Source organism: Ambystoma mexicanum, chromosome 5q (genome assembly GCF_040938575.1).
Source record: "Ambystoma mexicanum isolate Mex_15411 chromosome 5q, UKY_AmexF1_1, whole genome shotgun sequence".
In the NCBI taxonomy this organism is placed as follows: domain Eukaryota; kingdom Metazoa; phylum Chordata; class Amphibia; order Caudata; family Ambystomatidae; genus Ambystoma; species Ambystoma mexicanum.
The window spans coordinates 1287725909-1287744811 of NC_090933.1; the positions used below are offsets into that span (position 1 = coordinate 1287725909).

The 18903-nt window shown below is 45.1% G+C and overlaps 1 protein-coding gene across 1 annotated transcript in view; it reads left to right on the forward strand.

The window, feature by feature from the left end:
- Positions 1–18903, forward strand: part of LOC138498394 (CD276 antigen-like) — a 716033-nt gene that overhangs the window by 37323 nt on the left and 659807 nt on the right. The window contains exon 2 of the mRNA XM_069622166.1: positions 976–1305. Within this exon, the coding sequence (XP_069478267.1) occupies positions 976–1305 (330 nt within the window). The remainder of the gene's footprint in view (positions 1–975; positions 1306–18903) is intronic.

The following is an 18903-nucleotide window of genomic DNA, read 5'->3' on the forward strand; positions in this document are numbered from 1 at the left end:
AGATGTACGCCTGTTGGCATACATGACTGATGTAGCTTGAATAGTATAATCCTGACATTAAACTCTCCATCAGTATAATGTTTAAGTGTATAGTCCGACTGTTGTTTACAGAAAATATCACATGGGCTAGGGCTATATAATAATTACAGATGCCAATCTAATGCAGAGGAGGCAGCACATACATTTGTCTCCGGTCACAAAAAAGGACACAGATATACAATATGCGAAACCGTTCCTACATAGACATTGGGCCTCATTATGACCCTGGTGGTAGCCGTGCCGGTAAACACCGGCACGGCGGCCGCCAGAGTTGTTTTTTTTCTGGCGCCCCACAATGGGGATTTACCGGGGCATTACAGCCCCGACGGTCCCTGTAAATTGTCCATTGCCAGGCACCGGCAAAAATTACTCCCCGTTCCCATTGAAGTCCCATAGGACTCAATGGGACTAGGGAGGACGGTAGCACCGGCACCATTCAGAATGGTGCCGTTCCACTCACCAGAAAAGACCTGGCGGGCGGAACGGCACCCGCACGCAGAACTCGGGAGTGTGCCAGTCCGGTAGCAACGGTGCCAGTAGCTTACCGGCACCGTTGTTACCAGACCGGCACACTCCTAATGAGGCCCATTGACAGTTATGGCGTTCGAGTGTATCCCAATTTTCTTGTGTTGTATTTGTTCAGCATATTGTTATATATGACACTGTGCAATATTGCGTAGCACTGTGTTATATTTAACACCACTCAGTCCTCTCAGGCAATGCGGTTATATATGAATTGTGACCAGGCATGCACGATATTGTTGATATAAGTCTAAAGTTCCCCCGTCTGAAATAGGTGTCCTCTCTCATAACACAAGATGGTAGTCGCTGCAGCCATCTTCTGCCCAGGGTGGGAAGCATAATGTTTAGGAGCAGTTAAGTCTGAAATGCGTGGACATTCTCTCTTAATTATAATATTATATTTTCCTCATTCAGGTGACGCGCTCCAGCTCTTCGTGAACTCTCCACAAGCGGCTACTCTGGGAGCGGACACACTCCTGCAATGCCACTTTGTGGTGGAGAACCCTCCAGTGGATATGAGTTATTTGTCGATCACTTGGAGCTTTAAAGGAAAGACTCTCCTGAAGGTTGGCGATATGGTGCAAGCCTTTGAGCCACGGGCTCGCATTGATGAGCCGGATATTCTGAATGGAAACGCGTCTCTAATACTGTCCAACCTGACTATAAATGATGGAGGAACATACAGCTGTTCAGTCCTTTACAGCCCATTTAGTAAAGAAGAGACTGTCACGCTAAAGATCCAAGGTAAAGACATGAAGATGTGTAATCGTCTCTCCCTGCCCTCTTTGTGCTCACCTTCTTTGGCTCCCTCTCTTCCCCAGTCTGTCTTCCTCAGTCTGTCTTCCTCTTCTATCATTCAGTAACACCCTATTCTGTAGATAGAGTTGCTGACTTGGAGAATAATTTTCTCCACAGAAAACAAAAACAAAACATAAAAGTGTTTAATGTAAGTGGAAGGTAGATAATTTAAGCCCTGTTATACATACAATCATTACATACAATCATGAAAGAGTCCTTCTTATTTGGTTTCATATGTTAATGACAATCTGCTTTCATGACAATGTTTTTGATAGGTTTTGTTTAGTTTCAGTTTAATACATTTTGTTTTCATTTTTATGATTTTTTTTGGAATTCTACTCATCAAACATACATCCTTTTCCACTTTTTTAAATCTTTTTTCTTGTTTTGTTTTTTAAGTTTGTGGGGAGTAATGTTCTGTGTTCTTCCCCTTCCATCAATGTTCCCCTGCCTACACCCCTCCTTTCCCGTGCCTTTCAAATCACCCCATGTTTTCTTCTATATTTTATGTATGTCCTTCCTTCCTTTTTAATTTTCTTAACTTCCCTTTTCCCCTTGAAATTCGTCTTCAAGACGTATTGTCATGATTTACATTTGTTTGATTTTTCTTGGCAAGGATAAAAAAGATATCTTGTATCAAAGACCCTGCAGCATTAATTGCTTGAAATTAACAATTGCAAAAAGGGACTATCACTGAACAGTATCCATAATTTGGGCAATGATATTGTCTATTTATTGAACCAGTATCATGTATAGGTCCATTTTGCACTCTACTTTATGATTTAGTCACTTTAGTGTAAAGAAATGAATTTAAACCCAATGTTCTTTGTGTTTCTTTGTTTTTATTTTGTGAATATAATTGTGTCAAAACACTTATGTACACTGTAATCTCTCTCTAAAAAAAACGTTGTCTTTTCAATGTACCATGTGGATGTACTTATATTTTGTTCTACCCTTGGTTGAGATTATAACCTTGTTGACTTCCGATTATGTGTTCCGGTTTTCTTTAAATATATGATTTTTATGTCCTTGGAAGTAGAAAGTGATTGTCTTGTATTCTTCCAATAATATATTAGTTACCCTTCATTTATTTTTCAAACACTGGAAGCATCACCGTAATATTGTCCCTTGAAACACAGAGCTATTTCACTATTCGGATGGATATATAAGAATAGCGGCTGTTCATACTTTAGGATTTCCACAATCCGGAAACCTTTCAAAAACAATAATTTATTATTTTTAAAGAAGAAAAAATATGAAAATAAATAGCAGCAAGGGTACATTCTTCTGTTTAGATGATTTTTCTTTTCATCATATCAAATTCTTCTTTACAATAAACTGTGTGAACCACAGTGACAGTAATAATGTAATAGTTTATACTGCATTATATACAGAATAGAGGAAAGGAAACTCATTTTGAAATAAAGTAAAGGGGATTATATTGACAACAGCTTATTGGAGGAAGTGACTTGGCAGTGTGTTTCGTTGAGGCATAATGACATTCTGATCTTATGATCAAAGACATATTATGAATTATTAGAATCCAAAGAAGACCATTATAGATATGCTTGAATGTAAGTGCATTGGCATATTTAGATAGATGGGTAGCCAATGTGAGCCTAATCTCAAAGGGGCATTTGAGTGTCCGTAAAGACAGCGGTTCGGGCGCTTGCTGCTTTTCTCTTGCACATGTGGCTTGGAAATTTAGAGAAGAAAGGAGCAGCTTTCTTGACTTGATAAGAGGGACCGCGACTGTTGTGTGAGATCTGGGTCTGGAAGAAACAGCAGTTGATATAATACAGGATTTGTGTACTGAAACCTAGGACAAAGTTAGAATGAGCAATGTGAGTTATTGCCAAGATGAGTCTGTGACACAACGGCCTATCCCAGGGATGTATACCGGCCCTATTCTCTTAAACTATTTTATTGTCAACCTAGCCAACTTTCAGTGAGAAAATCAGTACACTAGCCAGCCCACCAGGACACTGAAAGGAGAGCATCGAAGGAGCTGACCAGATCTGACCATTTAATGGAATAACAACAGGCAAGAACAGGAAACTGAGACACAGCATACTTGCACGAGCAGGTTTGCCACCAGTATACTAGCCTTGATAAAGACACGGAGGGGTTGAAACACGTGTCAGCTGACAAACAAAATCAATAATGATATGAAAACACAACTAACCAATATAAAAGGGAATATCAAGTGTCATCACTGCCCTCAAAGCACCTGGTATCCGGACCAAAACAAAGTCACACTATCCAAATACACTCTCCTTGTGAGCAAATGGATAAAGCTAAGTTAAACATAAAATGTATTATTATTTAAATAAACTTGGACTGAACTAACTGGCTCATATCAACTGAGCCTTGGAGATACATACCAGACTTATACCTAGTCGGAAATAAACAAATTAAATCTGAACTAAACAGTGAGGCTTTTCTCCAATTACAAAATGTGTATACTTAAAGAGACTAACACAAATAGACACATCTGTATAATTCATACATACGCCCATCGCCTATTAAAAATACAGCATAATCATAAAGGACAGACATACAAAAACATTATAGTACATATAAAGATATTCAATTCACGTAGTATGTTGATCACTCCTAGGTACATTGACTATTTCCTAAAGTTCACTTGTTCTAAACATATGTGAAAAACAGTCTCTCTGATGAAGACCAACTAGTTGGCATCCCTGAATCAATAATAGGTTAACTAGCTAACATGACTAACTAAATGACAGGCCCATCAACATCAGAAAGGACATACATTCAAGATTTCAACACCATGCATAAACATGGTACATATAATACATAGTTATACAGAAATATTCAATTCATGTAGTCCATTGATTAATCCTAAGTACATTGGCAGCTAATTTTTTAAAGTGCATTTGTGCTAAACATATGTGCAAAAACGTCTCTCTAATAAAGACCAACTAGTTGACATGCCTGAATAAATGAAAGGCCAACTAGTATACAGTCAATTCCACACATGCTTTCTATGAACGCCGAGCAGCTGCTAAATATTAAATAATGATGCAGCTAAATACTCTGACTTGATGGCATACTAGTTTCGACAAACAGCATGAAGCCTCACCTTCATCAGGACAAACAATACACTGGTCATTCTAATAAAAGGGGAACAACAAAGAAAAATGAAGTAATCCAACCTTCTACTGTACGTACTCCTTATTAGTTATGGTAAAATCGTACCTACACTTAATTACCTGATAACCCCATGGAACATTTCTTAGGAGTAATCAGTCTTCAGTTACTCAGTAACTTTTTATGCTGCAAAATACTGGGCAATATTAAGTTTTAGTTGAGAGAACCAGGGCATTCTCACCACATATGGCCTTGAGAAACACGCAAGGATATTGCATACAATGTTGTATGCAATTTAACCCTCACTGGGCTGCATCATAAACATGCACATTAAGCATCTGTGGGTTAGAGATATATTGGTCTCTGCACTGTTTGACATTTATGTTAATGGAAGTGACAAAAAAGTGTCCTTCTCGTAAGGAACATGAGTAGTTGTAGGGGGCCCCTTTTTTCCAATGTCAAATTTTGACAGGTGGAAATTCCCCCTGGTTATCCTTATTCATGCCCCATTTTGATATGGGTTTGATTTTTTTTTGATATCACATTTTATATCGATTTGGTATCCGTTTTTATATAAGCGGCTATATAAAGTGTGTTTGTGTACTTTGATACGCTTTGATATAAAGTTTATATCAAAATGATATAAAGTGCATATCAAAATGTTTTTAATATGGGAGAGCGCGTGTGCGCTGTTGCTTGGTCAAGGGTAAAATGAGTTATGAGGAGATAGACGGCGAGTGTTAGGGCTTGGTGACACGGCGATGACGCGGGAGTGGGTGGTCCTGAGTGTCTGAGAGTTTGATAGAGATGGAATATAAAGCTAAGCAGATTGAGTGACATCACGCAGTGCTAAGAGTTTTATAAAGATAAATCTAAGCGCGCTAAATGACGTCACGACTTTATAGGGTTTTTAGAGGGTTTGAATATAATTCTAGGGTAATCACCAACATGATTTTATATGGATTTGATATAATTTTACAACACTAATAGGCAATGTTTTTTTGATATCGGATATTTTTCGGATATCCTTTTTGATATCAAATTATTATCGGTCATTTTTATATCACGATACATTTTTTGATATAAAATTGTCTCGATCAAAATAATACCTTTTATATAAACTTTATATAATGTTAATATAACATTTGATTGAAAGGGCCGGCTTACGACGCAATGGTGACATGGGAATAGGCCGGACAACCTGCATATATACCGATCTTCAATGGCTGGAAACCACAGCACTTTTCCGGATGCAGCTATTATGAACAGCTATAGCTATGGCGAGGAGCGAACACCCACAGGAAGTTCCGTGGATATGCTGGTGTACGACGGGATGGAGGATGCTCAGGATCTAATGGCTGGCTACGAAACCGAAGAGTCTTGGAACAATGACAAGGCTGTTTTGGAGCAAATCTTTGCGGTCGATGAAAACCCTGAAGATGAGAACTGCAAAGCAACGTGGATGTCGGCAGATGCGGCGATGAGGACGGAGATCATACAAGTTTGCCGGTCCAGTAACAACGGTACTGGTAAGCACTCCGGTACTGTTGTTACCAGACCGGCAAAGTTCGAGGTCTGTAAGCGGGTGCCTTTCAGCCCGCCAGGTCTGACCTGGCAGGCGGAACGGCAACCGCTCGCAGACCTTGACGGATGCACTAGCACCATTCATTAATGTTGCCGGTGCATCCGTCCTCCCCATTCCCATTGAGTCCAATGGGAATGGGGAGTAATATTTACTGGTGCCCGGGAATGGGCAATTACCGCATCCACCGGGGCTGTAAGGCCCAGTAATTGCCCATTCCCGGGCACCAGTAAATTCATGACTCAGGCGGTAGCTGCGCCTGTATTTACCAGCACGGCTACCGCAAGGGTCATAATGAGGCCCTATTAATATTTATTGCGCTTGCTGTTCCAGCCGGTTTGAAACCCCAGGGTATTTTGAAAGTAGCCTGCGTAAGGCCTGTCTTTCACTGCTGGAGGCCGACAGCCTTAAAGACAATGCCACTATGCAATGCGTTTGTTTCTTCGTGCTGATATTAGTGCCACCCAGGGGATTACAGCCATCGTAACGGGGGCGTGTTTAAAACAACACTTTTACAGGTGGTGCTACGGACATAAAATTAATGATCCACAGCAGGATGCTCACAAGTGTTTGGAAAAACATACATGGGAATTCGCTACATAAAATATGTTTTGTGTTGAGCCCAAAACGCATTATAGACTTGTTGCGACTGACACAACCGCTGACACAGATAAGGATTGGAGCGGGAACTGAACGATGCGTATCTAAAACATTATGGGCTATAGAATCGACGAATAACCCGCTTTTTAAAATGAAGCAGTTTAGTTTAGTCGCATGTGTCCGATGGGCGCTAGAAACATCATTGAAAAAACAGTTCCCAACTGGGCGGGGATAAAATATATATAAATTGAGTGTAACATGAGTGCTTAATGAAGCGGGCGCATACAATGTGGTTGTGCGGTATTCGAACTGTGTTATTTTAATGTGAATGTTTTAATGTGAACACATTTTGAATAAAATTTCGTTTTTAAATGCGAATAAAAACCGTTGTTTATAAAAACATACTTTATGTTGATCTGTTACTGGAGACATGTCTCACCTGAAGCTGTCAAAATATATTATGATTATGGAGGTGTCAACAGTTATGGTGGGGTTGACAGCCTATATCGTAAACTGCGAGTCGATGGTGAGAAGGTGTCATGGGGGGCTGTTAAGATGTGGCTTTCAGGGGAAGAGGCCTATGCGTTGCATAAGCCGCCCCAGAAACATTTTAAATGACGAATGACAGTGGATTGTGATGTCAATCAACAACGGCAGGCAGATATTATGGATTTGAGCCAGTTCCGTGAAGACAACAATGGTTTCTGCTATATTCTAGCCGTCATCAACGTTCTATCAAAATACACCTATGTTGAGGCTTTGAAGAACAAGACGGCGCACAGCGTAGCAGCAACCTTTAAGCACATATTTAACAACTGCAAAGTCTCCGCTAAATTACAGATGGATGCCGGTAAAGAGTTTTTAAATAAACCGCTGCAAAACCTGCTGAAGCAGCATGGTGTACACCACTTTATAACACACTCTGTTGTATATACGCACCTTTAAAACACGGCTCTGGTGATTTTATACAGCTAAAAACACCCGCAGATATATGGAGGTGCTACCTGCATTCATAAATGTGTATAACAACACGCATCATAGATCTAATAAAACCATGCGGGCGGGTGTAACATCGTAGAATTTCCTGGCTGTCTGGAAAAAAACTGTATGGTGAAACACTTTAAGAAGACAAAAGATATACCCCTTAAAAAGTGCAGATCTCGTAACACAAGAGCATCTTCACAAAGGGGTATGAGCAGAACTACAGCACCAAGATCTTTATTATAGATGGCGTTGTTTAAAAGGAGGGTGTTAATATGTATAGATTAAATGATCATTCAGGGGAGGGTGTTCAAGGATGAGATCCAGAAAGTCAGTAAAAACCAGCAGTGCATTTATAGAATCGAAAAAACCATAAAAAGTAAAGGTCGTGGAGCCAAAAACAATATTTACTTAAATGGCTGGGATGGCCTGACAAATTTAACAGTTGGGTACCCGCTGGATCCCTAGATACCACGTGCATGTAGCTGCGGTCAAAATGGAGTCTGCATATTTTTGTATCATGCTTCCCAGCAACGCTTCAAACGAGACATTTTCAGGGAACAAAATATCCAACTTTACTGTGAAGCTGGCCAAACCCGTACATCTGGAGGGTCAATGGACATTTGCGCTCACTGAAGTTCAGTTTGTTTGATCGTGGGACACATTAGCCCCGGGGGAAGCTATGTTTATCATAAAACAAACAAACCCTCTGAGGATTTGGCCGAGCAGATTTCCCGAGAGACATTATCCAAATATACAGGAACTTGTCAGAGTCATCAACAAGGCCGCAGCAAGCATAGCCGAGTATGAGGACACAACGCTACATCTAGACCTGCACAAGCGGAACGCTTTTCTACAGGGCCCAGACCCATCTGTTAGGTTTTCAACAATTGGAAGACTGCGCAGCATATTGGGAACTGTACAGCACATTGGAAGTAAAGAACCGTGGGACAAAACCTGCACCTATGTTAACTGGGTTTTTTATAGTTTATTGCTTTATAGCAACATCATGGAGTATCAAAGGGTGGGTGACAGCTACACCCGCTGCTTAGGACCGTGGAGATTAAAGGAAACAACAACGATATTGTGAACATTCAAAACAGAAAACCTGAGTATGTCCCCATATGTAAAAACCACTTTAACACCATCAACATACAGATAAGAGACGATCAGGGGCAGTTTGTATCATTTAAATACAGAGAAATCTGACTGTGGGTGCACTTCAGACCGATCCGGCTAAAAGACTAATAAAAGCAGTGCTATAATGCCGGTGGTGAAGAACTATGGAGAACCAAGGGCTTACTGGAATATTACATGAACAAAGCCAGGTACGGCGATCAACTGTATTTTAGTGGAGCCCCCATCAATTATGGGGTGGGGCTCAGCGGTATCTTTAAGAGTCTTTTCAGACGCACATTACCCTTTCTACGGCACGGCTTTGAATGAGTTAAACCGCACGTGAAAACGGCAGCCGGCAATATTGCAAAAGACGTTGTGGGAAGCCTGACAATGGCGGTTGCTGAGCGGCTAGCCAGACAGAAAAAGGAGGCCCGCGGGACAAGGGCGCAGGGTGTTGGGTCCCGCTCCTGCAACACTTGCTGTTGTGTTTTGGCCCAGGAGGGCCTCCTTACCTGCCACAGACTTTGGCCACGCCCCTTTGGCCTTCTTCAGCTCCTGCTGCAGCCCGCAGGGTGAAGCCTGCGGGACAAAGGCGCGGGGTGTTGGCGTCCCACGGGGGTGTTCGTGGACTTGTGGGGGTGGTCCTGCACCTTGGAGTGTGACCCGGACATTGAGGTGAGGCTGAGGCAACTATTGTGGGGAGGGCAAAAAGCCTAAAGCGTTCAGCGTGGGGCTGGTCCTCAACCAATCTCCTCCATGTGCTCAAGGTACAGCGCAGCAGCCCAACAGCCCATCAGTTCCACCTTTGAGTGTTGAGACGTTTTTTCCCTACCTAGAACTGATCTGTAAGACGCTAAGCCTTCACTCTAGCCTCTCTCTTCTCAGGCTGCATCATGGTTGGCCCTCTCCGGGATGTTGCTATTGGAGCCACGGAAAGAAGAGCCATCTCCTCCCCCTTCTCCCCCCTCTACGTTTCCAAATCCTGCCTCCAGCCCCAGTGGTATACCGGAAGCCTATTATGGGCCGAAGGCTGAGGGGAGGCAGATCGACTTAAGCACTGGGAGCCACACAGGGGGACAGAGTTTGTACTGGGAGCTTTTGCGGGAATGGAGCACCTGTGCAATCATCCTTGGCCACTGCATGTGCTAAAGTGGGGGACCCAGGGGAGTTTTCACCCAAGCTACCCTGCTCCCCAAGCCCGCAGATGGGACCCCCACCATGGCCTTATGGGAGCTCCCGTGGTCCTGTTTCACTTCCTCTCCCCACGACCGGCTCTGCAAGCACCTTTCTGGAGGAACCTGGGACCCCTGTCAACCTGCTAACCCCTGTAGGGGGTCTTGACTGCGTCAATGGGCATTTCGAAACTGACGGGAGGGCATGTGTCGTTGGCCCCTTTTTTGGCTCCACCTCTGTCTCCGTTTTTGCCGCTGGACCCTATCCATCCATCTTCTGGTCTAAACCATGACGTCACAGCCCCACTGCCGCCACAGGCTCTCCCTGAAGTTGAAGTCCACTCCCCTGCTCCTCCGGTGCCCATGTCTTTGGTTTCTGAGGCTATGGGACTGGATGGCTTTCGTGGGGGAGAGAAGTCCAGCCCCTCGTCTAGAACCGGAAGTGAGCCCGCGTCTGATGTTCCTTCGGGGTCTAGTTCTTTCCTTCATCCTAGCCCTCTTTGGGTTTCTAAGCCACCCCCTAAAGGAGATCACTGTCTACCAGCCCCACCTCCCCCAGTTTTTTCCAATTCTGCTAAGCTGCCCCTGTCATCTTTTGTTATCAGAGATGGCCGAGATTAAAAACCTCTTACTAGTCTTGATTAAGGGGATGCGGGGCGACAGGGAGGAGGAAGACACGGGTAGGGAAAGAGAGAGTTTAGCAGGGGTTGGCATAGGGGGGACAAATCTTGCCTTTGACAAAGGGATTCATCCCCCGATCCCCTGCCTGTCCCCGGCTCCCATGGTCAAGACTCTCCCATCCTTGAGGAGTAGACCAGAGGTAGGTCTCCCATCATTGCTACCCTTACGGAGGGAGACCACCGACCAACTCTCAAGGGCTAAGCCCCCACCTTTGCAGAACTCCGTAGGGAGAGCCCATGGAAACATGCGCCCCGTGGGCTGGCGGGCTGGTGCCCTAACACGTGGTCAGGGGAGGCCTTGGTCGGGGCATCACACTTCTGAAGGCTGTAGTAGTTCTACGGTCCTTCTCCATGGTGTCCCAAAACTTTCGTCTGGTACAAGAGAACCAAGGGACGCCCTGCGGAATAAATGTCGACATTGGGTGTGGGCGGTGGGGGGCTGTGGGTTTGTGTCCAGGGGTTCTCTGTTGGAGTGCTCTAGACTGTCCAGTTTTTAAGCCAAATTGGATATTGTCAAACTGGTTTTTGCAGATGCCCATTTGGCAAGGGACGTTTTGGACAAATGCAACGGCCACCCGCGGGCAGGGAAAAGTGGCATCACAGTCGTGTGAAAGGATACGTGTGGCCCAGAGGCTGGGCGAGGGACTTCTTCTTAAATAAAAGAAGAACTGTTGATTCCTAATCTGCCCCTGTGTGCCCTGCAGGAGTCCCCTCTGGTTCTAGTCCCCTTTCAGGGGCAAATTTGACTGCCCCTGGCCCAAGGCGCTACTGGAGCTACCAGAGGGAAGCGGAGGATGGTTCCTGATCATTGGCCAAAAGATCTGTTCGGGCGCACTCAAGCAGGGCCCGGTTTCCTGCATAGTCTTGTTGCTTTTTTTGTATGTGTCTTTTTGTAATCATGTATTAGAACTGTTTTTTAGGATGCACTTTGATGGCCTTTCAGGCCGAATAAAGTTGTTTGATGAGAAAAAAGAGGGTCAGGACAGGTCGGGGCTCATTTATAAATCACGTAGAAGCGTTAAGAGGAACAGGTCGGTATCCGTGTTGCGCGGTCCACCCAGACCCAACTGGAAAAACAAACCAAAGCCCCGCTGTGCACCAACGCATGGGGAGAAGAAACGTGTTATTCCTAAAAGACACAAGGGCGGTGATATTTTCTAAAGAGCAATGGCCTTCCTACACGGAGCATTGGGAGAGTGTGTAAAATTGGAGCTCTCTTCATCGTGCCTCTGACCCAAATCAGCATCGAGAACAGTTTCTATATTGAGGTCTTGCCACTGATGGCTCTATCACCGCTAGCCCCCATAGAATATTTTTGTATCGGGTTCGATCAATTTCTATCTGGATTTGATCGATACGCCGCTACATCTAACCTGTAAAATAACAAAGGCTGATGGAACCGACACTGCTGCTACAGCGCGAGTGAGCATGATCGCTTACCCGATAGCCAGCATGTTCAATCAGGTGGACGTGACACTCGGCAATCGACTGATAACGCAGAATGATAATAAGCCTGGTAAATTATAACAGTGATGTCCTGGACAAACAGTTGCGGCCGGTTTCTTTGATCGTGATAACGCGGGGCATTTTGACAGCACCGCTTTGGACAGTGATAACAAGGGATTCGTGAAAAGAGCCTATCATGCCAGGACCACCAGAGTATTCGATTTACTACGCTGCCTATATGCCGACCTATTCTTTCAGGATAAACTATTGATTAACGGTGTTGATATTAAAGTGAAACTATCCCTAAACACGGATGCTTTCTGCATTATGAGCGGCGATGCCGAGCAATACAAATTAGTCATCTGGAATGAATTGAAGGAACAGGTGGGAGATCTGTCTCTGGGGAGCTCCGCTGTGGCCAAGCATCACAGCAAGAAGAGAACAATTGGCTGATGTCATAAAGGTGTTGGATGGGTTTGACTGACACTTATTTAGTCTAATAGAATGAGAGGAGGGAGATGCAGGTTTATTTCTCTAATATACCGGCTGTTTTTTTTTTAATAGGAGCTGCCGACTGAAGATGAAGTGCAAAGCTACGAGTGGGCTTATTAGTGAATAACGTTGTTATGTATGTTTCAAGAGTGGCGAGTTGCACCCGTTGTGCCTGAGTTGTGCTGGAGAAGTCAGCCCGTTGGCTGTGATACGTTTTCTGAGAATAAGCCCGATCTGTTACGGAGGAGGCAGTGATGTATGGAGCTGGGGAGTACCCGTCTGATAGAGAGTCAAGTGAGAAGCCGCTCCTCCTCCTGGCCCCCACTGTCGTGAGGGAGGAGTTCTCTGTCCGAGAGCCGAGCCAGAGGGGCCAGCGGGGAAGACCTGAAAATATGCGTCGTTACGCGCAAGCGATCAGCTGTGGTGGGCCGGCCACCGAGGAAACTGACAGGGGAGGCGGAGACCGAGTCGAGGGCTACAGGCGAGTCCTGTGACGAAGGAGGCGGAGTCAAGACTTCGGGTGACGCGTGCTGCAGCGAAAGGAGACACAGCTGATCTCTAACGAAAGCCAGACTGTGAGTGAACATCGGAGAGAGCGTGTGAAAGGATACGTGTGGCCCAGAGGCTGGGCGAGGGACTTCTTCTTAAATAAAAGAAGGACTGTTGATTCCTAAGTTTCAGTATACGACAGTCTGAATCGCATGTGTCTAACACATGAGGGGAATGATCGTAATCTCCCTTGATAAAAAAAATACAGAAGTTTGAGCCCGTCGAGGAGAGGGACGGAGCCTATGAGCCCAAGGAACCGGCCTACAATTGACTGTAATAACTTTAGCAGACAATAAGAACAGAGAAACTCTAATAGGAGAATAAGAGGGTCTAACCAATCGTGAGAGGTCCTTTATGTGAAAGAGGGGTACCATATTGGGCCCGCCCACACTACTGGAAGAGCGTCAGAGTATCCAGCTGAGGGGAATACCAACTTCCTTCTGTACTACGCACCTACATAATTTTATTCTCCGTGAAAACGTGAAAAGTTTTGTTAAAAGTAAAGAAATAAACCCTTTTGAACTCAATACTGTCTTTCTTGTGGTTTGTCCCACCCGCTAGGTGATAGCATCATCGTATCGGCCAGTTTATTTGTTAAGCGTGTAAGCGCCTCACAGACTGTTAGACTGGTGCATGCATCCAGATATCTAACGTGAAATACCCTGTGGAGAGAGTCGCTCTAAAAGTCTTCAGCATTCCTACCAGTAATGATAATGATAATGAAGTGTTATTTATATTGCACCTTAATCCTTTACAAAGCACATATTTACATACAATATCACCCAACCGCAATTGGTACTAATGTACCAGTCAACACAACCTGTTTCTAGGGCAGCTCCCTATAACAATCATCATGGGGATTGTTGAAACAACAGCCCTCAATGGGGCATACGATAAAAACCCATTCAAGTTCAAACAACGTAACATGAACTATGCAGCGCTGCACAAGGACGATGTTTTGATCCCTGCCAAAGCATATACCCCCAACTTTGGACTTCCGAACATAATCAGAGTATACCTGGGGGTGGTGGCTGTCATGGGGAAACACATGCGCGATGTGCCGGTTTCATTTACATGCAACGAATATGATCTTGGCTATACCCTACTGGCCTTTGATCTTAGACCCGATAATGCATCAGTGGGGCATTTCAACCTTGCGAGGACCGGAAACCTACGCGCTGAGATTAAATTTGAAAGAAACCTAACCACCACACATTTGCTGCTAGTGTGGAGTGTTTTCGATAGCGTTCTTGAGATCAATGCACAGAGAAACATACCTTTTGATATTTAATGGATGCTCTACAGATAAGAGGATTTCTGCGCAAGCATAGACACGCACAAAAAACATTTTATGGAGTGTGTGCCAGCGATACATGTCCCAGCCGTCTACTCAGAAATCGCCCTGTAAGCCTGGTGGTGAACACTAACTCGCAGGACCGGGGTGAAACACACTGGATAGCTCTGTGGCTGGAGGGGGGTGGCTTAAACTGTTTGACAGTTTGGTGCGCTTCCCGCACCATCCCATATACGCCAGAGTTTTAACAGACTATGTAAGAAGCATTGCAAAGTATTTATGCTATATTACTGTACCAGTTCAAGACTCTAAAGCCATGACCTGCGGTCAACACTGTATATTCTTCATCACTCAAATGTCAGAATGGAGAGCGCTGTCGGATGTCTTGAAAATGTATTCGAGCAACCCCATGCAATACGATCAAATAGTGACAGGATTTGTTAAGAAGACGCTACACAACGTGCATAGATCTCGAATTCTTTTTACAGTGTGTCAAAAATGTAAATGTGTATCATCTATACACTGATACATGTATCAATAAAAGAGCTTTTTTTTTAAAACATGCAGAGCGTGTAATTATACATACTAGATAATATAACATAATAAATAACCAGTCATGTTTATGACGGGAAAACATTTATTAATAAAAAGACATATTTAATACTGAAGGAAAAATGTTATAGCAGAATATCACAGAGAAGAATCATACACATTCAACAAGGGGAGCCCTGCATTACTCTGATAACCATATAGGCCTGTCACGGCTATGTCAGGATCTAGACCTTCCAGAGTCACGCATGCCGGAGGCGGCTAAAGAATCCATAAAAGCCAACTGGTAGTCCACCTCGTTTCGGGGCTGTGTGACCGAGGGCTGCTTATGAGTGTGCTTAATGGGGTGTGTTGTTGGCGAGGAGTTGCAGGAGCCCCGGCTTTTAGCCGCTCCAGAAGGCGGCGTTGGGCGACATTACCCACGACCAAAGTCAGTATATTTAAATCAGCCACCGCCTGCCATCATTCCATCCGATGGGGGCATTTATTGTAGAAGTGGGGTGTCGGTTTGTAGCACTTCGTACTAGATTGTGCAAGTTCGAACCCCTTAAAACCTTGCCTTTACAAACAAACTCTCCCCTATCGATCCACACGGCTACATCCTTTGCAAGTTTCATCTTATGTAGCAATAGTTCAGCATTAGGTTTAGAGTGTTGGCTAAGCATGTTTAACACATCAGCCACAACCGAATCCGTCTCCGTCCATTCACTCGCACCACTAGATTCTTCGGGTGGCATGTATAAAGTTAGTTTGTTTTTCTCTGCATCATTGTGTTAGTTATGGTTTAAGTATTTCTGCAGAATATTCGAATACACAATGCACCGATAAATCAGATCTGTTCAAAACATCCTTCATTTCCGACTTCAGATCATGCTAGCAACTTTTTGTATATCCCAATCTGGCAGAGCTGTGGGAGTCGTCAGGTTTTCTAACTGACGCTTGTCCACAAGATACATTTTATGCGTGTGTTTCATTATGGGCCCCCGAGCAAGCTGGTGCTTAACGGTAGGCCTATGCCCATGAGAGATCCTATGAACCCACTGGCCTGTGAGACCACTTTTCTTTTAGCCCTTATCGATATTTGCTTATTGCACAGTTTCTTGATGACCGTCTTTTTCTTTTTCAACACACTTATTTTACGGTGTGTCTCTTTAAAGTGTTCTAAGCAATCTCTGCAATAGCAGCCACCAAATCGTCGGAGGCAGCAGCTAGAATGGCTTTAAGTTTTTGAAGGGTGGCATATACAAGCATTTTCCAATGGCAAAGCCTAGGGTCACGTACCTCTTTGTATGCGTCTCGACATAGTGAAAGCGCGACAGGGTACTGACGCGATATTACGCTTAATATTTTTTAGATGTCTTTCTTGGGGTATAAACAGTGGGTAATCCTGGCAGAAATAGATGGATGCGCAATCTATAATCCTCTAAAGTGGTTGATTTTAAATCAACCAGGAGATATCTGTAGGGCTTACTGGTCACGTCTTGAAAAGCTTCAATGAAAAAATGCATTTTGGTTGTATACATCTAGCGGGCTATCACGGCTAGTTGCTGTTTATCCCGTGAGGTTTTAAATAACCCTATATAGCTAGCGTTTAGTGTTATCGATCTGTTACACTTCCCCTTGTTAAATAAGTTTTGCATGATATAGCATATGCTCAGATTGCAGTGATGGGAATATTGAGTAAAGGCTTTTTCTAGTTCGGCATTCTGACCTCCCACCCCCCCTCGGTCATCAAATAAATCCACAATAAATCATATTCACCACTCTCGAGCATACCTTCTACAAACTGAAGGTGTTTAAACTGCTGTTGCAAGGTGTTGTAAAGAGGTTGCCAGCAGCTGTAAAACTAAATAATATTTTCGGGGGCATGTGTTATCACGGTGTGGGCATTTTCTAATCGTCTTTTGACAAAATAACTCTTGCCGCAGCAAGTAGGGCCTGCCAGCACACACGCAAAGGGGTATTGAAGCCTGGTATCCATAATGACAAATACTTGCGCATTAGTGAAGCATGCGCAGATATCCAAGTATGAGCCTCTCAGTGAGTTTAAATCACATTGAATGGAGAGCCTTTCAAGCTTCTAAAAGTTGATAAAACACTTGCCGCCAGGGGGGGCACAGATGAGCTCCACTACCGTGTGAGCTCCCAGATCGACGGTCCCAACAGTGGTCTGAGCCCCCACTGGACGACCACCCCACCGCATAATTAGAAACAGTGAGTGAAGATAAAGGGGACCTCTCTCTCCTGGGAAAAGTGATCCCAAGCCAAACTAAGTTGTGGGCAGAACGGGATCCCGTTGAAGAGGACCCTGCCGAGAAAAGGACAGAAAGGGCAGACCTGGCCCCTGGGCGACCCCTATGCCTTGAGAACACCCCTCATGCAACTCGCAGAGAGTGCAGGCCCCCCCACCCATCCGCAGAAGGGACAGAACAGCAGAGGCAACGTTGCGCTAGCCCAACGAAGTACCAGAGGCTGCATCACGCCCGCACAGCCTCCTAGGAAAGAGTGAGGGTGAGACGGACAAGACCCTCTACCCCCAGGGGTACCGTACTCCAGCTGGCCCCCCAGCCCCTCTGGAGATCCCCCGAACCCCTGCAGGAGGAGGCACGAGGCGGGGGGTGCCCGCTAAGAACACAGCATATTCTGCCAGAATCAACCGCACACCAGGGTGTGAGGCAGTGCTCACGACCTGGGCCGTTGCGTACCGCAGAGCAGAACTGGACCCTGCTCCGGGGACGAAGCAGGCCACACAAGAAAAGATCACTTCACACAGCCTATAGAGGGCCGCTCCACTTGGCACCCTCCACGAATGTGTATAGCCTCGCCCTCTTATCTATTACGTTGCTGAAGGACGGACCCTCCAGGGAGACACGTAAAACCTGCTCCACTCCCTAAGGGCATGCTCCATATGCTGTGCCATACCTGCCCTTAAGGCAGTGTGACAGTACAGGTGAACAGGGAGCAGAGGGGCCGCCGACCTACTAGAAGAATAGACATTGCAGGAGACTGATCTCCTGGAATCATTCTGAAGGCCCCTGGATCCGGGGCCAATGGGCCCAATTTAGCATCCTTTGCATTATTGTGCCCAGTGAGATACCGCTATAGAGGCCCCCAGAGATACCCTCACAGTCTAGTGGGGATAACACTTACAACTAGTGTGATCTCGAGGTAACACACCCCCCCCCCGGCATTTTGGGAAGGCCACTGCACCCACCAAAATAAAGTCGGAGTGGGAAAAGGCTACAGGCTACAGGAGAGTAATTAAACCCACATACCCCACGCAACGACCCAGCACACTCAAGAAATATCACCCGTTGCTTAGACTCGCAACCTAAAGAACTACCAGATGGTTGGGCCCCCGACACTGGGGCGTGTGACCTCCTCTCTGTACCAGTGGCACACGCATCAGGAGGTGACGACCCTCCGCAGTCTCCCAACAAGTCTACAAATCTGTGCCCCAGAACTACATTTAATGAACCGCAAGTAAACCCTGACGAAAGCCAACCGGAGTATCCCCTCTCCTCCACAAGTCTTCTCTAATGCTGGTGCCAATATTAGGTGAAGCAGACTCTCATAGACAACTGAGAAGGTTGGGCCCCCTACTAAGGGGCGTGTGCCCTCCTCAACAGTCAACACAACCCAGAACGGCGGCCCCATCGCCGGACGGAGCAACTACAAAGAAACTGAACCAAACCAGGCCGCTCCGACCGAGGAGGTGACTTAGACCTAGCGGAACACAAGAGGTGACATACTCTGTACAAAACATTGCCCCCTACCAACAAGGGTCCTGCTTATAGATCTATGGACATTAAACAGAAACTTGCAACTTATCAATTCGACACAAAGAGCGATGTAGCGGCCTTGCTGACCGAAATCAAGAGTGTAATGGTCGACATTGGAAGTAAAGTGGACAGGAAAACCCAAAGGATCGACAAGATGGAAGAAAGACTGGACTAGGTTGAA